A 21,083-nucleotide genomic window follows, 5' to 3' on the forward strand; every position below is an offset into this window, starting at 1 on the left:
TGAAAGATGCATTCAAGTAATGCAAATTAAAACTCAGTGAGATATCCGTACACACCTATTAGAACATCTAAAATAAAGGACTGACCGTACCACTTATTGATGAGTATGTGGCACAGCTGTCAACCTCATGCACTGCCAGAGTGGATGGAGATGGTTATAACCCCTTTGCAAAGCAGTTTACCAATGGCTTAAAAAGTTAAACATATAACCGCCATATAACCTTGCCATTTCAGTCTGAGGTTTTACCCAAGAGAAATGAAAGCATGTGGTCTGTAAAAATAAACACCCCAAAACAAAACATTAAAAACATAAGAGCTTAAATTTTAAAGATTTGTACAATGTTTGGAAGACAAAGTAAAGGAATATTTGCAGAAAGTGTGGTGGGGTGTATGAGAGAAAAGAAAATCAGCGGATCAGTCTCAGAGGCCCCAAGATCCAAATAGAAGTTTCAAAAAGAGAACAAAAAGATCAGAGAGGAAAAAAAATGATTAAAGATATAATACAAAAATATTTTTCCCGTTCTGAAGGACATATGTCATCATTAATGAAAAACAAACAAAAACCAGCACCAACCATATCATCATGAAAATTACAGAACATCAGGGATAAGAGAAAATCCTAAAGCCTCATTATATGGGAAAAGCCAAAACAAACAGGTCACATAGGAAAAATGCCTTTAAAATTCTAAGTAAAAATTATTTTCAAACTGTCGTTACAGAAACAACAACTGAGAGAGAAGAATAAAGATATTTTCCAACATGCTAACCCTCAATTTTTTTCCCTCCTATGTGCCTCTTTTACTCAGGAAGCGCTACCAAAATGATGGGGTGGACCAAGAAAAAGAAAACTGATGAGAAGGGCACTTCCTCAACAAGATAAAGGCCATGTATGGAAAGCCCACAGCTAACATCATATTCAGTAGCAAAAGCCTGAAAGCATTTCCCCTAAGGAGTAAGGAGTAAGACAAGGAATCTACTTTCACCACTTCTATTCAACATAGTCCTGAAAGTTCTAGCCATGGAATTTTGCAAGAAAGAGAAATTTAAAACATCCAAATTGGAAAGGAAAAAGTAAACTATCTCTGGTCACAGGTGACTTGATCTTATATATAGAAAAACCTAAAGATTGAACAGAAACTGAATTAAATAAATTCAGCAAAGTTGCAGGATTCAATTTTGAACTTCACATTCAAAAATCAAATCTGATTGTAACACTCAAAAACCAGTTGTATTTCTATACACTAGCAGTGGACAATCAAAAAGGGAATGAAGAAAACAATTCCATTTACAATAGCATCAAAGAGAATAAAATACTTAGGAATAATTTAACCAAGGAGTCAAAAGACTTATACACTGAAAACTATAAAACATTGCTGAAAGAAGTTAAAGAAGACACAAACAAACGGAAAACCTTTCCATGTTCATGGATTAGAAGATAATATTGTTAAGATGACAGTGTTATACAAAGGAATCTACAGATTCAATACAATCCCTATCAAAATCTCAATGGTGTTTTTTGTGGAAATGGTAAAACCAAGCCTAAAATTCATATAGAAAATCAAGGCACCCCAAATAACCAAAAGATTCTTGAAAAAACAAGGACAAAGTTTGAGGACTCACTTTGATTTTAAAACTAGTACAAAGCTATAGTAATCAAAACAGTATGGGACTGGTATACAGACCAATGGAACAGAACTGAGAGCCCAAGAATAAACTTTGAAATCTATGGTCAGTTGATTTTTAACAAGGATGACAAGACCATTCAGTGGGGAAAGAACAGTGTCTTCAACAAATGGTGCTGGGAAAACTGAACATCCATGTGCAAAGGAATGAAGGTTGTCCCTTACACCATATACAAAACCTAACTCAAGATGAATCAAAGACCTAAACTTGAGAGGACTAAAACTAAAAAATTCTTAGTGGAAAACTTAAGGGCAAATCTTTATTACCTTGGATTTAGCAATGGTTCCTTAAATATGATACCAAAAGCACAGGTAACAAAAGAAAAAATATATTAATTAGGCTTTATCAAAATTTAAAATGTTTGTATACCAAAGGACACTATCAAGATGAGTAAAAAGATAACTCATAGAATAGCGGGAAATATTTGCAAATCTTCTACCTGATAAGGAATTAATACCCCCAATATATAAAGAACTCTAGCTCAACAACAAGACAATTTAATTTTTTTAATGGACAAAGGACTTGAATAGACATTTCTTCAAAGAAGATATACAAATGACCAATAAGCACATGAAAATATGCTCAACATCACTAATTATTAGGGAAATACAAATCAAAACCACAATGCAACACCATGTTCACACTTATTAGGATGTCTATAATAAACACAAACATACACAGAAAATATCAAGTGTTGGTGAGGATGTGAAGAAACTGGAATCTTCATACATTGCACTGGGAATGTAAAATGGTTCAGCTGCTGCGGAAACAGCTTGGAAGTTCCCTCAAAAGTTAAACGTAGAATTACCCCCATATGACTGAGAAATGCCACCCGGACGCGTACACCCAAAAGAATTGAAAACAGGGACTCAAACAGATATTTGTACACCAATATTCATAATATTTTTCACAATAACCAAAGGTGGAAAAACCCAGTGTCCATCAATAGATGAACAGATCAAGAAAATTTGGTATATACATATATGGAATATCATTCAGCCATAGAAAGAAATGAAGTTCGGATACGGGCACGTCACGGATGAACCTTGAAAACATTACGGTACGTGAAATAGGCCAAAACAAAAGGACAAAATATTGTATGAGTCCACTTAGATGAAATACCTAGAATAGGTAAATTCGTGGAGACAGAAAGTAGATTAGAGGTTACCAAGAGCTGGGGGAGGAGGAATGAAGAGTTATTGCTCAGTTTCAGATGATGAAAAAGGTTTGGAAATAGTAGTAACGGTTGCACAACTTTGTGAATGTACTTCATGCTACTGAATGATACATTTAAAACGGTTAACATGGCACATTTTATATTTTATGTATATATGTACTTTAGGACAATAACAGCAGTGCAACAACAACGGAAAACTGGGGTCCAGGAAACAAAAATTCACAAAAAGATGACAAAGTGCCAGGATGAGAGCAACAGCAGTCTGACAAGAAAACGGGGCGCTCCACAAGCAGCAGCATCAGAAAGACGATGGACCTGATCAGTGAGCCCTGTGGGCTCTGTGGAATTGCCCTCAGCCTGAGGATCAGCCCGGAGCATAAGGGAACCACACTCGTGTTCCCTGCATATCATTTCTTACCTACATCAGCTTCAAGCAAAATTTTTTTCACAAAATACTACACTGACTGATTTCTTTGTCCAGCACTATTTCGCAAACCACGGGAGACACAAAAGCCCAGTTCTTATACACACGCAGTTGACACACTTATTAAGACAATCCAACTAGGTAGTAGTCATGGGATTACCAGAAAGGATAAAAATAATCAAAACGTCTAGGCTTCATTAACAGACCTGAGTCCCTTGTTCTTAGTGTAATTAATTCAAAACGGAAAATGAAAAAGTCCTATTTAGAAAGCACTTTGAAATATTACACCTGTCACCTAAAGAAAACCAGAAACATTCTTAAATTGCTACATTTACAGTATTTATTGCTTTACATTGTGGGAAACACTCCAATAATTGAAAGTACTGTCCAAAACAAGGCAGAATTACTCTCCAATGTTTTATGCTACAGAAAGTTGTAGCCAAAAAGTAGAATGCTCTGAGAGTTCAAAAGAGACTGTAAGACTTACCTGCTGAGACATATTTTCGGAAAATATTGCTGATTTTTCTCTTAAAAGTGTGACGCGGTCTTTATAAATGTCTCCTTTTCTCTCGTAATTAATTTCCCTCCCATCATCTGTTTCGCCCTTTGGAGGAGAAAGTTTGCTGCCATAATTAACGGACGAGCATGTAAGAGCCAGACCAGTACACCACAGCCCAAGCACAAGTACTGTCTTCCCCTCTAAAGGATCCACGCGGCAGTCTATACACGAAATGTACAGGCACGCCCTTCCCTCTTAATGTTACCTATTCATTCATTCGTTCGTTCGTTCGTTCATTCATTCATTCATTCGTTCAGCAAGACTTTACCAAGTGCCCCCTAGATGCACAGGACACGCTGCTATCCAGCAGAGACCTGAAAGCTCCCTTCCCACTTCTCTCCTGTGAAAATGCATTATGACTTCAAGAGCTTTTGACGAAGTCATAGAAGGCCTGGAGGTTAGAATGTCACCACATAAAAGGCTGTGTTTCTGTTGGTCTCACCCTACCCCTGCTGCTGCGTGTGGAGCGAGATTGCTATGGGCTCATTTTCTAGGGGTGGGACCTCTATGTGACCACCTGTCCCTCCACCCTCAGCCTCTGTCTCTCCTCTTCTCTCTTTCCGTTCCTCATTTCACTTTGCTTTCCTACTATTACTCTTCCTTCACCCTGTATTTGCACATACATATACACATAAAAACTGTAGTGTTACATGTATAACTGTATATATATGTAAAACATACAGATACATGTAAACTGTCGTGTGTTATACATTTTCTTATAACGACTGAACAGCTTCAGATCCTTGTCTTCCATTCTTTAACCTGAGAGAAACACTCAGATGTTTCCATGTCAAATAAAGTTGTACGTGCGTCAATAGCCTTTTACAGAAACAAAGGCTCCTTGCCCCACTCTGGAAGGCCCAAGAGAAGCATTCCTTTTTTCTCTAAGCTCTTATTTTCCGGTTAGAGATTTCGCTTTTCTAAAGCATCAAAGCAAACCAAAAGCAAATCATAGTTAGGCTGTCGGGCTCCTCTGTGCAGAAATAAGCCCAGGACTTATGGGACAAGCACGAAAGGCAGGTCGGAAGACAAGCCCCGCCTCCAAGAACACGGCCGCATGTCGAAAGCAGCCCAGGCCAAGGCTCCAACGGCACCCTGCGATAGCTGAGTCCCCATTAAGGATCTGGAGCCTCCCTGCAGAATTCTGCTGCGAGCCCCAGTTTTACACGGAAGACAGCAAGAGCCGGGTTTTCAGAGGAAGCTGAGCTCCTTCTAGCCAAGTTCAGTCAGCAGACGTGAGGCTCAGTGTCAAGGTTTTAATCCAGAGGATCCAGAAGGCCATGCATGTGCCGACTCTCTCAGGTCGAGGCCCACCGCCCACACTCTGCTTTGCGACCCTCGGGCCGGCAGCCTGCAAAGCTGTGTTTCTCCGCTGCCAGGCCGGCTGAGTCTCGGGCAGCAGGCGGGGAGAGGCCGGCAGAGGGAGGCCAGCGGGGGAGAGGCCAGCAGGGAGGCTGGACGAGGCAGAAGAGACATGCTCCCTCCCACGTCCTGTCAGAGCCACCTAGCAACGGCCCCCCACCCGGCAGTGGCAGTTGCTCCCAGCAGCCACAGTTGGTTCTAATTTCCTCTGGAAGAACCCAGAGGCCCAGAACCAGGCTCACCGTGACCCCTCAGATACCCCCCGTCAGAGGCCCGGGCCAGGCTCTGCCCCAGCCTGCCCCAGCGCCTGCCCCGCCAACGCTAAGTGGGCGCTGCTTACTTCCCAGGGCTCCGGGGCCGGTTCCATGCAGACTCCTGGGCTCCGAGGGGACCAGCACGGCCTGGAGGTGACCATTCTCCAGACGTGCGAACCCACGCAAGCGGGGTCCGCGCCTCAGGGGTCTGAGTCCCAGTCTGCGCGGGCCCTGCCCGGAGCCGCTTAGGCCCCAGACTGCGGAGGCCCCAACTCGGGGGGCACGTCCTCCAGGCTCCCGCATGTGGGTCCCCTCCCTGCTCTTTCGTCTGTCCCCTCAACTCTTCCAACTGCTTCCGCATTACCTCGGTGCTCCTTTATCGACTTGTCTTTCCTTAAATACTTGTGTCATTAGTCAGCACACTGATTATGTTAAAGAGGCTGTAGTTAGTGGAACGGGTCACTTTGAAGGCCATTTCCTAGAATACTGACTTAAGGACCTGCAAAGGGACACAGAGACAGCAAACACACAGCAAAGGGATCTGCACGAATCCCACAGAACATACTTCATTTTCTGTGGTTTTGGGATTCAGTCCTGGAGACATGCCTGCACTGACGGAGACCAAAGTCAATACGGTTTTTAAAAAATTACTTACACCATTTAAAAACACTCCTTCTTTGCTACAAGTAATGCACAAAGTTTCAGCATCATGTGGTTTCACCAGCACATAACAAATTTCCCCTTGAATTTGTCTCCAAGGTGGGGCTCGACATCCATTTGAAAATTCGTAATCTGAAACCAATTATCAATCAATTAAAAGGAGCTCCTTAACCTCAACTTGTAAAATAGGTTGGCTTCAAAAAAATAGGATTGAAATTTTAAGTTTTAATTTCTTAAATATTTAATGTAGCTACTGAAGCATTTTGAAAATATAATTATGAAAATATATATAATATAAAATGAACCTGAGGTGTACTCGATAGATTCCAAGACTGTCTTTTCTCCCTTTCCTGAGAACCGTTTAAGCAGCTCTACATCATTCTTAACAGTCCCTGGATTTAATCGTATTTCTCTGAAATAAATGTTTAGAAATTCATTTTAAATACTTTAAAACAGAATCCACAGAAAACAACATGAAAACATTTCATTATATCGGGGGAATATCTTTTTTTGTAATTAAAATATCAGTTAAATTATACAACAACAAAATTACAGTGAATTTTAACCAGGTTACAGTGTTATAACACTGTCAAAACATCAAAGAATCAGTGATTCGCGTTGAATGCAACATTAAATATACTCAATTCAATATTCACTTCATTTCTTAAAGATAATTCCAAAGTACTAGAAAAGACTAGACAAATGAACAAGTTTTAAACTTGATAAACTACACAATAATTGCATTATAATTTTTAAATTTATCTAATAGTTTAAGAGACTTTGAAAATAACAAGACCACTTAATGTCTTTAGAATCAGATGAAACTCCACTACAATGTTTTAGCCATGTTAACTGAAAACTGTACTGTTTAGAATTAGAAATCTTCATGCAATAACTAAAATTTTATTCCAAAAAATGTAATGTTAAATCAATAGCAACCACTTCCAAACTTTATTTCTCTTGTGTCTTTTCCCTAAAGCTCTGAAAGTACTTTTTATAACCAATTTTTAGAAGCTTCTTTTTGAAAAAAAAGACTCACAAGGAAATATTTTTCAGAGAACGATTGAGTAGGTGCAGATCCAGCTGCTTGAGTAGCAGGGCAATCTTCATCTTAATCTCACTTTCAGGATCATCATCTTTGGTAATTTTATCAAGAATAGTGAATACAGATGAGTCTTCATTTATTTCCTTTATCATATTATAATCCAAGCCCAGGATTTTTGCTATGGGGTTTCTGTTTGCTGACCAAAAAAGTGAATTAAAAAAAATTATCTTTTTGTCTTCTATTGCAAGAACCATAAAGACTATCAAATCCTTTGGAGCCCACTCAAATGTGTTTCTTTCATTAAGCTTTCTCTGATTGACCCAATTTGAATTAATCTCTACTTCTCAGATTTTACTGTACTTAGGAACTTTCTCACACCTCTTGAGATGTTTACTTGTACTATAATATCATCTCTATATGCTATCACCCTAATAGGACAGAAGCTAAGAGGTCTATTTTTTTTTAAGTTGACTGTGGGGCATTATTCAGAAGAGGCATTCAATCAATACATTCAGAATTGATTTGAAGATAGAGAAATACTGGTCTCCTTAGAAGAATGATCGCTAGAACCGTGTGTGTGTGTGTGTGTGTGTGTTTGTGCGTGTGTGTGTGTGTGTACACCAGTGAACAGTATTCACAAATGCTTTCTCTCCAAAATAGCATGTTTTTCTCAGTCTACAGATCTACTGCCAATCTCTTCCACCTGTCTGAACTGCTTATATTTTCAATGTCTTTTGACATTAGTTGGGAAAACGAATCTAACCAGTATTCACGTACATGCCAAAATCATAGTGAAAATTCTAAATACCAACTTGTGATCAAGGCTGAAAGTTGAACCTAGAGATGTTGAAAACAGAATTTAATAAAGGCCAAAAAACTATATGGTTGAAAATGAGGGAGAAAGGGGCAGAACCGTGTTTAGAAAGGAGGAATTCAACTCAGGTGAAAATCTATATGCATTTGGATGGGTTGGGGGATGCCTATGGGACTAATTCAGAAAGCCTGACCTGATGGGAAGCACAGCGACGGCACTAACTTTCCCACAGGACGCAGACTACCAGCAGGAGAGTCTTGGGGGGAGCAAGGGAAGGAGGCCTGGGAACCAACCACTTAGTGAGCATCTCCACTCACCACCTTACGGCTGTCATCTCTAACGATTATGAAGATACTAGGTGAATTCTGGGGAAAGACACAAAGCTGACTTCCAAACTGCCAGGTACCACGCAATTTGGGCCAAAAACGAAGAGCTGTACCTAGAGCTCTTACAGAAAGGGCAAAATGCAGCAAAGGGTACATACTTAGCCAGATGGGGCGCACAACACTCTATGGATTAAGTTTACATATTAAGTTGAATTTAATGAACAACCATGCATCTATTGACTCTTCTTAAATTCACTCTTATTCTCAAGATTTCATCCCTCTCAGAAAAGTAGCTTTGATGTACAGGGAGAGCAGTCAAGATGTAAAAAGAAGCTGCTGTTCTAAGGTTCACATCTTAAAGAAAAAGGACTAACTTTCCACCTCACAGCCACGGGCAGTGGCAAAGAATGATGAGAGACAGATGAGGGACCTTATGCCTGGGACACACTGGTCACACGATTCCAAAGAAGCAGAACACATATATGACATAATTACCTATTGTCAGGTGTTTCTACTCGTAAGAAATACTTAAAGCCCAATTATAGCAGGTGATCAATCACATTCTTTTTTGCATGTTAGACGATTAGACAATAATAAGAACATTATATAACTTTAGTGAAGAGGAAAAATACTTCCCACTGAATGAATGTAACTATTCACAGAAAGCTGTGTATTTCCACAATGCAAAGGGCTGAGACAAAAGGAAAGTGAGATTATTATGGGCTGTATGCTAAAGCAAGAGGCTACGTTCATTTTAAAGGAAACAAATCACCATCCATCACAGCAGAATGCAAGATGAGAGGGTGGATTCTGGTGCTGGCCCTGGACATCTGTTTTTTCCCCAACATGAACCTTAAAGGCATCAGGTCTTTCCAGGAGCTAAGAAGGCTCTCTTTAAACGACATACTAAAATTAGAAATCTCGAAGCTTACTAATGGTAAAGCATTAGGCTTCTCATTTAAAGTAGAAATCTGATATGAGCATAACATTTCAGCCAAAATAAATCAATGACATTTTAAAATCAAGAAATCAAGTTGAACGTAGTACTTTTTACCTTTTAGGTTAGAGAACTTTTTTCAAGAGACTGTAAGGAATGATTCCCTCCCCCACCCCCAAGATTAAGTTTCTGAAAGTGCAAATCACAGACTGGAGTATAAATATCACCTTCAATACATGCTTGTGCTTCCTTCAGCTTTGTATCTGTGGCAATATGTAACACACGTGACAGCTGCCCAAAGCTCCTAATTTTGATCTGTGGTACAGAGAGAAATAGCAAAGGCTGTGCATTGTTATCCGCTTCTTCTGACTCGACTGTTGTTTCACTAAAAAATGAAAAAAAAAATTGTTTTCTGAAAGCTTAAGGTTAACCTGGAGGCCAGTAGAAGTTAAATTCAAGACATTTCAACAAATTATTTCCATGTCTCATGATAAAGCACAGAGAATATAAATACCTCTTGTTAGAAAGTCATCTATTTTCCCACTTTCATCCACACTCAGGCCCTTAAATCCCCAGACTTATTAGCAACGTGATATACCCAGGAAGAAAATTGTTAAACAATTTCTTGAATACCTATGTGAACTCAATCACAGTTTTGGGGTTTGTTTTTCTAATAATGCATTGGACATGTTTTTAAAAATCACTGGTTCTACAGAACCTTTCATGTTTTGTGGATTTCTAATGTTATTTAATTTATAAAATTTTTATACCACAGTAATTAGTGGTTAGGAATTTTCTTGGCTACTCTGTTTATGAGCAAAAAAGCTATGAAAAAAGACAAACTAGATCCCCTCAATGGATTATTTTCCCACTCCAAACCTCCAATTTGGTTTACTTTAGGATAACAAGCAATCTTTCTAACTAGGCTTTTTCCTGATCAGAAATTATTAGCTCTCCTAGATTGGTGTTTCTGGCCATTTTAACTTTTTTAGGTTGGCATTTCTAAAAGACTAAGATGTTTTTATGGCAGTGATACATCTCTAGATTTCTACCACTTACAACATTACCTAAACTGCCTAGCTTTTCACTGCATACTGATATCTCTGGCAAAACTGTCCACATCTTAAGACCTGATATTTTAAATTGTAACACAGATAAATAGCTGTGAAATGTTGACACTCAAAACAATCTACTACTATTTCATAAATGAAGGAGCAAAATGTTTTTAGACTTGCCAGGGACGTGCATCGTTTACAAAATGTATACTTTCCCAGGAATAAAGCTTTTGGAAGAACGCCCTAAGGATCGAGGAGCTTTCTTAGAGGTCTGCTCTGGGGCTGGCCGCTGGTGCTGAGCGGAGGAGGAAAGGACGGAGACACAGGCAGACTGAATGCCCACAGGACCAAGCTCCTGAACTTGAGAAGGTGAAACTCCTGGGGAGACCAGGATAACGGCAGGGCATAGGACATTCTCGTTGCTTCTGCCAGCGGAAGCCTGCAGCTGAACAGACAGCTAAAACGCCAGTGATGGAGAGGACTGTCGAAAAGCAGCCTCCCATTTCAGGCTCACGGTCTGCTGGCGCTGAGGAAAGAGCTCTTTGGAAGAAAACTGCTGTAGCCACCTTGATAAGGTTAAGCAGAATGAAAGAAAGAATAAATGAAATCCACCAACCTGATCAAGAGACTTTTAAACTGGAACTGCAGGAGGGAGCTAAAAATACTCAGCTTATGCTATAGAGAGCAAGAAAAAAGGTCTGATTTATTTAATCCCCAATGTCAGGTTCCATGTCCAGAACATAGTAACTACTCCACAAATAAGTCTATAGGTGAGAAACTATGTAGTAATGCTCAGGGATAACCCAGAGTTCAATAACAGAGCTTTGGGCCACTGACCTTTATACTGTGACCTTGAAATTTTACCAAAATACGATAATTATTGTCTCATAAAACAATACCACTTTAAGGCTGGAGATCATGTAATTCAGCCTTAGTGATACTGATCAGAAAACTAAGGACCAAAAAGGTATGAACTGTGTGTGAAGTGTGCATCACTAGAGGAGGAGCCCTTGCTCAGGCGTCCTGTTGTCTCATCCACACAGAACTCGTACCGGCATATAACTTGGTCCCGACTCACGTACATAACTGAGACACAGCAGACTGCGGTTCACAACTGACATACAGCGATATTAAAGCAGACGTGATTCAAAAATCATAGTTCTACCAAAGGAGAGAACAGGTACCAACATTTTCACAAAGCAATGCTGAACGCTCACCCAAGCTACATTCTAGAGACTCAAGCACCTCAGTTCTGTGCACCCCCCACACATGGCGTCACCATTGAGTGGTGTCACTTGTCCTTAATTTACAGTGGCTTGGGCTTCATTCTGAGGTGTTTTAGGAAGATTGTTAATCTCATCCTGTGTGATAAGAACAAAAGCAATTGGAAATGGTAATAAGAGACCTATGATTTCCATTAAAATGAAAGTAGAGACATTTTCCCCTCAAAATCGAACATGGAGAGGTGATACTACAGGATGAGCAGCTGCACATCGGGAATGAGTCTGAAGGAAATGAGTGAATCAGGCCATGCGTAAAGTCCTGTGCTTATCTAGTCAATTAATGACCATCCGCACAAAAGAAGGTGGTGGGTGCAACGTACAACCTCCTCATTGTGTGACTAAAGGATGGGTTTCAACGTGAGATGCGATGAGCCTAAATCAGAAGAAGGCTGATCACAACTGTGCTGACGGCTACAGAGAGCGCGTTTGGAGATGCACATCTGCTGAGAAGTGAGGCCACAAGTATAAACACAGCCCCCAAAATATCTGCAGAGACCAACAAAGCTTGTAACAGTACAGATACAACTGACTTGTTTCGGAACAAGAGGACTGAGGGAATGTATATCCCCAAGAAGAATCTGCCTCTATTCTAAAACAGGCAAGGATATTACTGTTTGGTAGCAACGCGTCCAGAGACTCTAGGCTTAAATTCCTCATGATGACTTGGCTATCCACACGGACTTACAGACATGAATCCTGGCTAGTGGGTCCCCCACTTTAAATAAATGAATAAATGTGTTCTAAGGTTCAAGAGCTGAGCAAAAAGAGTGCATATGAACCAAAGGGAGAAGAACGAGGCAGTGGGGCTGTTTCACAACACACGCTTCTTGCCTTTGAGGGCACCCCTGGTTTACCTCACTTCTTATGTTGCTGGATGTAGCAGACACCAAGTGGCTATGGGTTGCTGACAGTTCCTTGGGGTATGGTCAAGACCTGGATATGAAAGCATTTGGTATTCTCCATTATTACCAAAATCTCAGCTGTAACCTTTGCCTTCTTCGGGGCAGTCAGTGCCTACCTGGTTTTCATCAAGACACACAGACACATTCCTTCCTATGCAACAAGCGCTGCTATCACACCCCTCTCATCCCTTCCAGCATCAAAGGTATCATCAACACAGGTCAGAAACAAGAATGACGGATAGAAAAGTTGACCTACGGAAAAGCTGCATGGCAAATTTGACAGAAGGAAGACAATCAAGGGGTAGTTGGTTCAGAATATACATGGTGTCAAAATGCCAAAACATCCTGCTTGAGGGAACACTGTATCTAGAGACTGTATGCAGAGATACAAAAATAGAAATAAAGCAAAGAAAACTGGACAGGGATAGAGAAATAGTGATACATTAAATGTATGTCAGCCCCCCTAACTAGGGCACAGATGTGATCACGTCTGCACTCGTACACAAAATTAGTACAGAGGCAAGATACAACAACAATCTTGATCTCTTCTGACATTTGCTTTAAATCCATCTTTGCACCAAGTAGTTCACATGTTTTTAATTGATTTTACAGATGAGTTCATCTTTCAAAAATTAGAAAAAACAATGTGCGATGCTACATTGAACTTAGGTGGGAGCAATGAAGCACTTTGGGAGAAAGTGACCATAAGCACCGTTAAAAATATGATTAAAAAAAAAGATTTCAGAAAATTCAGAGAGAAAATAGATCATGATACCAGAACTAAAGAGCTTTTGAAATACAGTTCAAGAATGGTTTTACAGTTCTAAAAATTAAATTCTGAGTTTATTCTCACAAATAATCCCAAAGGGAAAAAATGGAAAAGGCATCTACAGGAAACTTTGTTTAGTTAGAGAGCTGTTTTTGAAAAGATCAGACTTTAAAAGTTCACAGGCGGGCTTCCCTGGTGGCGCAGTGGTTGGGAGTCCGCCTGCCAGTGCAGGGGACACGGGTTCGTGCCCCCGTCTGGGAAGATCCCACATGCCGCGGAGCAGCTGGGCCCGTGAGCCATGGCCGCTGAGCTTGCGCGTCCGGAGCCTGTGCTCCACAACGGGAGAAGCCACAACAGTGAGAGGCCTGCGTACCGCAAAAAAAAAAAAAAGTTCATAGGCAAAACCAAAGAGGGACATATATACAGAAAAGAGGATCAGAATGCCTGGAGTGACACATAAACTGAGGATGTGACCAAAAAAAGTATATATGAATTTATATAAATTTATCATTTACAATTGTAATTTATACTTATATATCAATATTTCATATAAGTATAATATAGTTATATAAACGTATGTAATTTACATAAGATATATATTTAGCTATGTTCAAAAGACATAAACTGGTAGCCCATTGTTTGAGGTGGAGATAGGATTTTTTGTTTTAAATCTCAGATTTGGAAAGTTCTCATTTGAGGACAATGCTAATTGTTAGGAAGTTTCTCCCTTATGTTAAGCAAAATGTACCACTCTCCCTCTGCCACCCCATAGATTTTACAGATTTAAATATCAGAAGGGATTTTGTCTATATCTGAGATCACAAAATCAATGCCTAGTGGCATCTGGCAGTTCATAGGAGTGGAAAGGCCAGTCACAAAGCAACAGCAAATGTTGGGAGTGTGGTGACCTGGGGAACACATCCCCTATGGAAAGAAAATTCAAATTTAAAAATTAGTGTGTTGGCCAAACAAAATATCCTCAGATTCCACCCGAGCGCCTCCGGTTTTCTGAGATTTCTGAGATTCACAGAGGTTAAGCGACTTGCCCCAAACCTACAACCAATCAATAAAAAACGTGCAATTGAAGACATTAAACTCTAGAAGCAATTCACTGGCTTACCTGACAACATAACCCGGTCCAAAGGCTGAGGGGTCCAAATTGGTTTTCCATTCCAGTGGTTCTACAAAAACATAGTTTGCCTCTTGGGGATGTTTCCAGATAAAACTCTCCACAAACACAATAATTTCCTTCAGTATCGCCTCATTGAGAGGGGTAGTTTCCAGGGCCCTAGCCCCGTGCCCCGCAGCCGTCCACTGCGCGGACCTTGTCAGTGCCGCGCCCATGGGATCCCACGATGCTCAGACCCGAGCTCAGCGCGCACACTGCGTCAAGGCAGAGAGAGAGACCATAGTGTCCACCTTTCCCCCGGAACATTTCTCATTTTCAAGATTTTAAGCTAGCACTTACCCAACGCGCATTCTGCTTATTCATCTCAGAGGTGGATTTTTTAAATTATCCAGTTGCTCTTCAATTCAATAAAATAGTCAACTTTCCCTGAACCAGCACTAAGTGAAACTGACGAGGACGTAAGGATTTTCCAGTATCTGCCTGCCCTGGAATGAAGAACTTCTTTCTCATTTTCCTGGGCCTAAGAGAGAGAATTCAAATAGCTGGGCAGAAATCGGAAACAGGAAAGTCCAGGAGCGAAACAAAAAGAATTGCAGCAGGTTGGCATCAAGGCCTTTGGTTTGCAGCTCTGCTGGGGCCAGAGGTGAAGTGAGCGATGCTCTTTTGAGCTGGATCACACATTGTTTAGAATTATGCTATTCAAATGACTTCTGTTATTCTTTGTCATCATCATACATCTGCATCAGTGCAATGATGGCTGATGAAAATGATCCTGAGAGCACTGGATGTCCCCCAAGTGCCTTCTGAATTCATAAGAAACAGAATAAAAACATTACGTGACATAGAATTTTAATTTTTTTCTGAAAATTGGTAAAGCGCATATTGACCCTATTAATCAAAATATTTGAGCAGTTCAAATTCCGTACTCCCTGCCCATATATCCTGCCCAGAATATTTTATTGTAATTCATAACTCTTAAGAGCAAATGTGAGAACAAATGAGAATCTCTTTAGCCTGTTTATCTAGATTACCAAGAGTCTAGCATTAAAATGTAAAACAGAAATTGAAATAAATTTTACTTCAGCTAAATAGAAATTAGTCTTTAAAAGAAGATATTTGAAAAGATAACATTATCTGTAAACTTAAATAAGAGCCAAGCTAATAAATAAGTTCTGACATTAATACATAATGGACATTTAAGACTTTTTTTTCAGATAATCTATACTTGTTTATTTTCTCATTTGTAATAACACTGATCATTAAAACCTTTCTTCTGGAATATTAGAGAATGGTTAAAAAAGTTAAATAAAGAATGTAATTAGCTTCCCCCTCGACCCATCATTATTACAAAAGCTCAGTACCAATATTCTACAGAAATGATTTGGAGATTTTACTTTCCATCCTGTATTAAATCTTGAAATACAGTAACAGGGACATCTAGATCAGAGGTCCTCAGATGGGCAGTACTGGCTGCTGAGAAGCAGAGGAGACACACTGTACAGATGTTTCATTATCAAAATGATAAGAATGGAACACTGTTAGCATTTAGTGATGAGGACCTAGAATGCCAGATGTCCTGCAATGTGCAGGACAGTCCCCCAGAAGGAAGAATTATGCTGCAATCTCGAGCATCTAGTACGTAAACACTTCAGATAATTAATACCTGAGCCTACAACCTATCACTATTTTACAAATAATCATGAAGGATTTTTTCACAGTTTTAATATGCACTGAATTTTCCAGAATTTAAACTATTATATAAATCAAAGGACAGTTGTATAGACTTCATATTACACAGAACTTTACAAAGAGGTCAGCAGTTGGTAAAATCATGTCATTGACTGAAATGTTAGTCACACAATTTTAAGTTTCAGTGATACGTCTGTATTTGGAGCTACTGCATACACAGTAATTCTATGTAAGGCTAGAGCAACGGATTACTTCATTATATATTCTGAGCATATATATATATATATATATATATACATATATATATACTTGAGCATTTACATGCTGATACTTTATTTCAATTATCTTCCTTTATTTTATATTTAGAGCACCATTGAGATTTAAAACTATGATTTTGATTTCAGAAGAGTAAAGTGGGCATTACAAACTATTTGTTATAAAAAGCAAGTATTGGATCAGATAAGGTTGAGAACAACATATATATATATACACATACATATGTACATATATATATCTGAAAAAGTGTTAGTGAAATAAAATGTATACCAAAAAATGTATGAATTTGTTGTGTGCAGTCGTTTTAGTATTTCAGTGTTTTGTTTCTGTTAGATTCTGAACACATAAGCAGGTACTGATGTTTATGTGTGACACTCCTGAGTTTCCCAGTATTACGAGAATAAATGCAAATAGATTTATCTTATATGGAAAGGCTCAGGAGGACAGTTCTATTTGTTTTTAATGTTAAGTACAAACTTGTTTTGGTTTATAAAGCTGAATTGTATGCATCATTTCCTTCTTGCACCTTTTAAAAGAAAAATGTGAAATTACGTAAGGCTGTGGCAGTCAACATGCCATAGAGTAACTTCCTGGAAGACACTTACGAAGGAGCTACGACAGGCAAAAAGTCTTTTCATCATGATACATTTTTCTAAGAATGTGTGTAACATATTTGACTCTATTCAAATTGTTTTTCTGAGTCTAATAAACCAGGAGCTGCGGCAATGGTCAGGCTTGATTTAAGAATAAGGCCTAAGAAAATCTTTGGGAGCCTATGAGCATCCAGAAAGCAAGTACAATATTATTTGAATATTATTCGAAAAATAAAAAGTGGAACAAAATCCCAAAGAAGAGAAGACCATGTATAAAAGATCTTTAAAAAAAAAAAAAAAAAGACTTTGGAGGCCCAACTGACTGAGTTTTTAAAAGAAAAAATAGGTGGTCTTGTATTTTTTTTCTTCTTAAGTATGAGAAATTTCTAATGGCCTCTTAATTTACCAAGAGAACCAAAGCTACAGCATTTATTCCGCTAATTCCAGTGATGTTCCAAAATGGTCAGTATAACTCGGGTGAAAATTCAAAAACTAACATTTTTTATCAAGACAGGCTGATGGGACGTTTCCACCCAGTGCCAATCCATGAGTTCTTAGGGCCTGAGAAACATGGTTACAATGAACACATGGGCATACATAGTACATATCTTTGAATTAATTGAAGATTTTAAAGTTTAACAATTACAGGGAAAAAAGTTTTACTGCATGTTTGTTGCCATAAATTGAGAATCACTTTACACTCATGTTCTCTACTCATCCAATGGATACAACAATTTTTCTTTTTTAAGGGTCCGTTGCAAGCCTCCAGGATCATTAATAACATGAAACCCACTCGTGAATAATTTCTGTAACACTTGAGCAGAAGCAAAACCAAATTCTTTATGAGACTACAGGAATAAAGGCGTCCACCCTAAGACCCAGAACCGTGGCTGGTGAAGCGGGTTAGGAGACAGTGCCTACCCTGGCATCCCGAGAACGAGGAAGCTAGGCGGTGAGACCCACAGAAAAATCAAGTTTCCGAACTGCCCGGAACCGAGCCTTGAATCCAGGCAAACTCAGCCCGCGTGAAGACACGTGATGACGGCAGCAAGCGGCCCCCTGACGGGCGGAACGCGCCGGAGCGGGAGGCTGGCTTACCGGGCTGAGCGGGGAGGGAGGCGGGAGGGCGGCAGCGAGCACGGCGCCGGGACTGAGGCAGAGCTGCAAACGCGGAGGGGGAAGGGACGGGAGACGGGAGACGGGAGACGAGGGTGCGGCCCGGGCGGGCGGGCGGGCGCGCGGGGCGCGGCGGCGGAGCGGGGGGCCCGGGAAGGAGCAGGGTGTCCGCGGGGAGGCAGGGCGGGACGGGCGCGGGAGACACACGGGGAGGGGCGCATCTGGGGCGCGAGGAGAGAAGGGGAAGCCGGGGAGAGGGCCAGAAGCGGGGCCCGAGCGCGTCTCCCGTTTCCCCACCCACGCGGACGGCGGCAAAGACACCGGCGCCCGCGGGCCGCAGTCGCCCGCGGGCTTCACTCACCCGCAGCGCCCGTCTCGGCTCCCGAACCGCGCCCCACGCTCTGCCCGCGCGCCCGCCGGTTGCTAGGACGCCGGGTAAACAAGGCGCCGGGCCGCGCGCACCGCGGCCCGCCCCCAGCCCGCCCGCGCGCCCCCGCCCGCGCCTCCCTGGAAACACGCTTCGTCCTCCTCCTCCCCTCCCCCTCCTCCATCCCCTCCCGCCCCCTCCTTCCCTCCCCCTCCTGGAGGGCTAGTCCCCGCTCTGGCCACCAGGTAGGAAACGTTCACCTTCCCTAAAGCACAGTGAGAGGTTTTAGCAGAAACTTCACGGCAGAACCAGTAGCAAATGGAAAATAGTCGTTAGAAACACCGTTTTGCTTCCCCACAGGCTTCCAGACAGGAGTCCTGTAGCGTTCCGGGAGGGCTTCTGTGTACCTGAAAGCTTCACTGGGTTCTCAAAAATAGCACAAGGCCTCTCACAGGATATTTGAGGTGCACATTTTTCTCTCCAGAAGGCAAATAAGCTAGAATTTTCGAACACTCACTGGAAAAGCAGAAACTGCTCTTGGATACTCTAGTTCAGAGAACTGGAATGAAGTGAGAACACTTTCCCCGTGTTTTTTTGTTTTCTTTGTTTTGCTTTGTTTTTGCGGTACGCGGGCCTCTCACTGTTGTGGCCTCTCCCGTTGCGGAGCACAGGCTCCGGACGCGCAGGCTCAGCGGCCATGGCTCACGGGCCCAGCCGCTCCGCTGCACGTGGTATCTTCCCGGACCGGGGCACGAACTCGTGTCCCCTGCATCGGCAGGTGGACCCTCAACCACTGTGCCACCAGGGAAGCCCTCCCCGTGTTTTTAAATGCCTTTTTTAAATGTGGGTTAAGATGACCTTGATCCCACCAGTAGACACTCTACCAACAAGAGACCAACCTTGAAAAGCCAGAGGGGAATGAGGGAGTGGGAAAAAAGAAAATATTTGGTGGGGAAAAAAGAGAGAGGGAATGAGCAGTGTACTGTCTTGGGGGTTGGAGTGTTTGGGGACAGTGCTGGACAACCCAGGGGGGAGAGTGTTTAGGAACTAGAACTGGATTGTTTTTCCTTAAAGCCAGGGAGGCAGATGTGTGAGGATGTTAGGTGTCACATGTCAGGGTAGTAGGCTGTCCCTGCTCAAAAACAGAGCCTTTCTGCAGACACATAAAGAAACAAGATCGATTTGACCTTTGTTTGGGGTTTTCTTCTCTTCTTGAGAGTGTGAAAGTTGTTAGGAGTGGAATCATTTTGCCCGAAGGGGACTCTACCTCCAGAGAACCCTAGAGTTGCGAACACCAGAAAGGAAGATTCCGTGCCAATAGGTATAAAGGGCCCATTCAAAAAAAAAAAAAAAGTAGAGAGATTACCCTTGAAGACAGTCACAGCATCCTAGCTGTAGAGTTGATGCATGTCACAAACTGGTGAAGGTAAACAAGCTGGTGAGGGTCCACCTTTCAGAGGCATTCTGGAGTGGTCCTGGAAGCAGGGAAACTTCTTTGGGTACTTTATTTCACTTGTGCATTTTAATCAGCTGTATAATATGAGAGAGCGTTTACTGGGCCCTATGTAGAAACTGGCCAGAGATCTACAAAGTTCTGGACAATTGACCTTGGTTTGCAAAGGAGGGAAAAGCCAGCACCAACCAAGATCTGAGCATTTGTGTCCTCATGTGCCAAATTCATGCCAAGGGGCAGAATCTCCCATTGCTTAACCTGATTGCAAAATTGGAATTTACTGGAATTTATTAACCTTGAGATTTTCCAAGAAAAAAAGCTTCTAATAATACTTAAATTTGTAGAATTCCCAGCTGGCTTCTTCCAGTTTTTTCTTGCCATGTGGAAGCACTGACATGGCTGTCTCTCAGCTCTCAGTTTAACTGACCACTTCTCAGAGTGCTGACCACCCCACCGAAAGAAGCCTCCCAGGAGGACTTAACTAGTCTTTGTCTCTTTGCCTTTCCCCTACCACTGCAGTGAGCACCATGAAATAGGGACCTTTTCTGTCTCCTTCAAGTCTGTACCCCTAAGAGCTAGAAGAGAGACTGACCCGCGGAAAGAGCACAATTGATGAATCATCTGGTCAGAGATGGCTGGCTACCTGACGTTCTTTGTTGAACCAGGCGCCGGAAAGGTGAGGCCCACATCTCCCTGGACACAGCTGATGAACCAGTTTGATGATTCTGAGTGGCTGTGTTATGGGAAAGAGCCTTCAACACAGAGAGCACCCAGCCGTTTGCTGAGGCAGAGGTCTCTCCCCGCACTGCCTGCAGCTAGAACATGACCCAGTTCTGTCCAGTGTCCTTTAGAGAAGGTCTGCCACAGGCAGCTGAGACAGGCTTGAACATGTTCGACTCCCCCCCGCCCCCCCACCTTCTGCCAGCTGAATGTGCTCTCTGTGAGACCAGCCACCCTGGCTCAGGGCAGCTCAGCGCCCTTGGGGCACAGCAGATGAGGCACGATGCTGTGGCAGTATTTGCTCCAGTTGCCTAACAAGAGAAGCATACCGTCTCACAGCTCTAGAAGCTAGAAGTCCAAACACAAGGTGTCAGCAGCGTCCATTCCTTCTGGGGCTGTGAGGGAAGGATCTGTTCCAGGCCTCTCTTGGCTTGTGATGGACATCTTCATGATCATGGGATGTCCTCCCCATATACCTGTCTCTGTGTGTA

General features: G+C 41.7%; 1 protein-coding gene across 6 annotated transcripts in view; it reads right to left on the bottom strand.

Moving 5' to 3' along the window:
* Positions 1-18,485, bottom strand: part of ARMC4 (armadillo repeat containing 4) — a 189,425-nt gene extending 170,940 nt beyond the window's left edge. For 3 of the 6 annotated variants that reach the window (XM_029239710.1, XM_029239707.1, XM_029239711.1), the window contains exons 1-8: positions 18,414-18,485; positions 14,718-14,898; positions 14,370-14,632; positions 9,468-9,625; positions 7,158-7,359; positions 6,424-6,530; positions 6,114-6,250; positions 3,771-3,887 (exon numbers count right to left, since the gene is read on the bottom strand). In XM_029239710.1, coding sequence (XP_029095543.1) covers positions 3,771-3,887; positions 6,114-6,250; positions 6,424-6,530; positions 7,158-7,359; positions 9,468-9,625; positions 14,370-14,593 — 945 coding nt within the window. In that variant the 5' untranslated portion in view covers positions 14,594-14,632; positions 14,718-14,898; positions 18,414-18,485. Of the gene's footprint in view, positions 1-3,770; positions 3,907-6,113; positions 6,251-6,423; positions 6,531-7,157; positions 7,360-9,467; positions 9,626-14,369; positions 14,633-14,717; positions 14,899-17,857; positions 17,894-18,413 lie in introns of those variants that run through there. The other 3 variants (XM_029239708.1, XM_029239709.1, XM_029239712.1) reach the window with 3 other exon arrangements.
* Positions 18,486-21,083: the final 2,598 nt, after the last annotated feature.

The sequence above is a fragment of the Monodon monoceros genome, unplaced genomic scaffold (genome assembly GCF_005190385.1).
Source record: "Monodon monoceros isolate NGI ecotype Baffin Bay Population unplaced genomic scaffold, NGI_Narwhal_1 Super_Scaffold_21, whole genome shotgun sequence".
NCBI classification, from domain to species: domain Eukaryota; kingdom Metazoa; phylum Chordata; class Mammalia; order Artiodactyla; family Monodontidae; genus Monodon; species Monodon monoceros.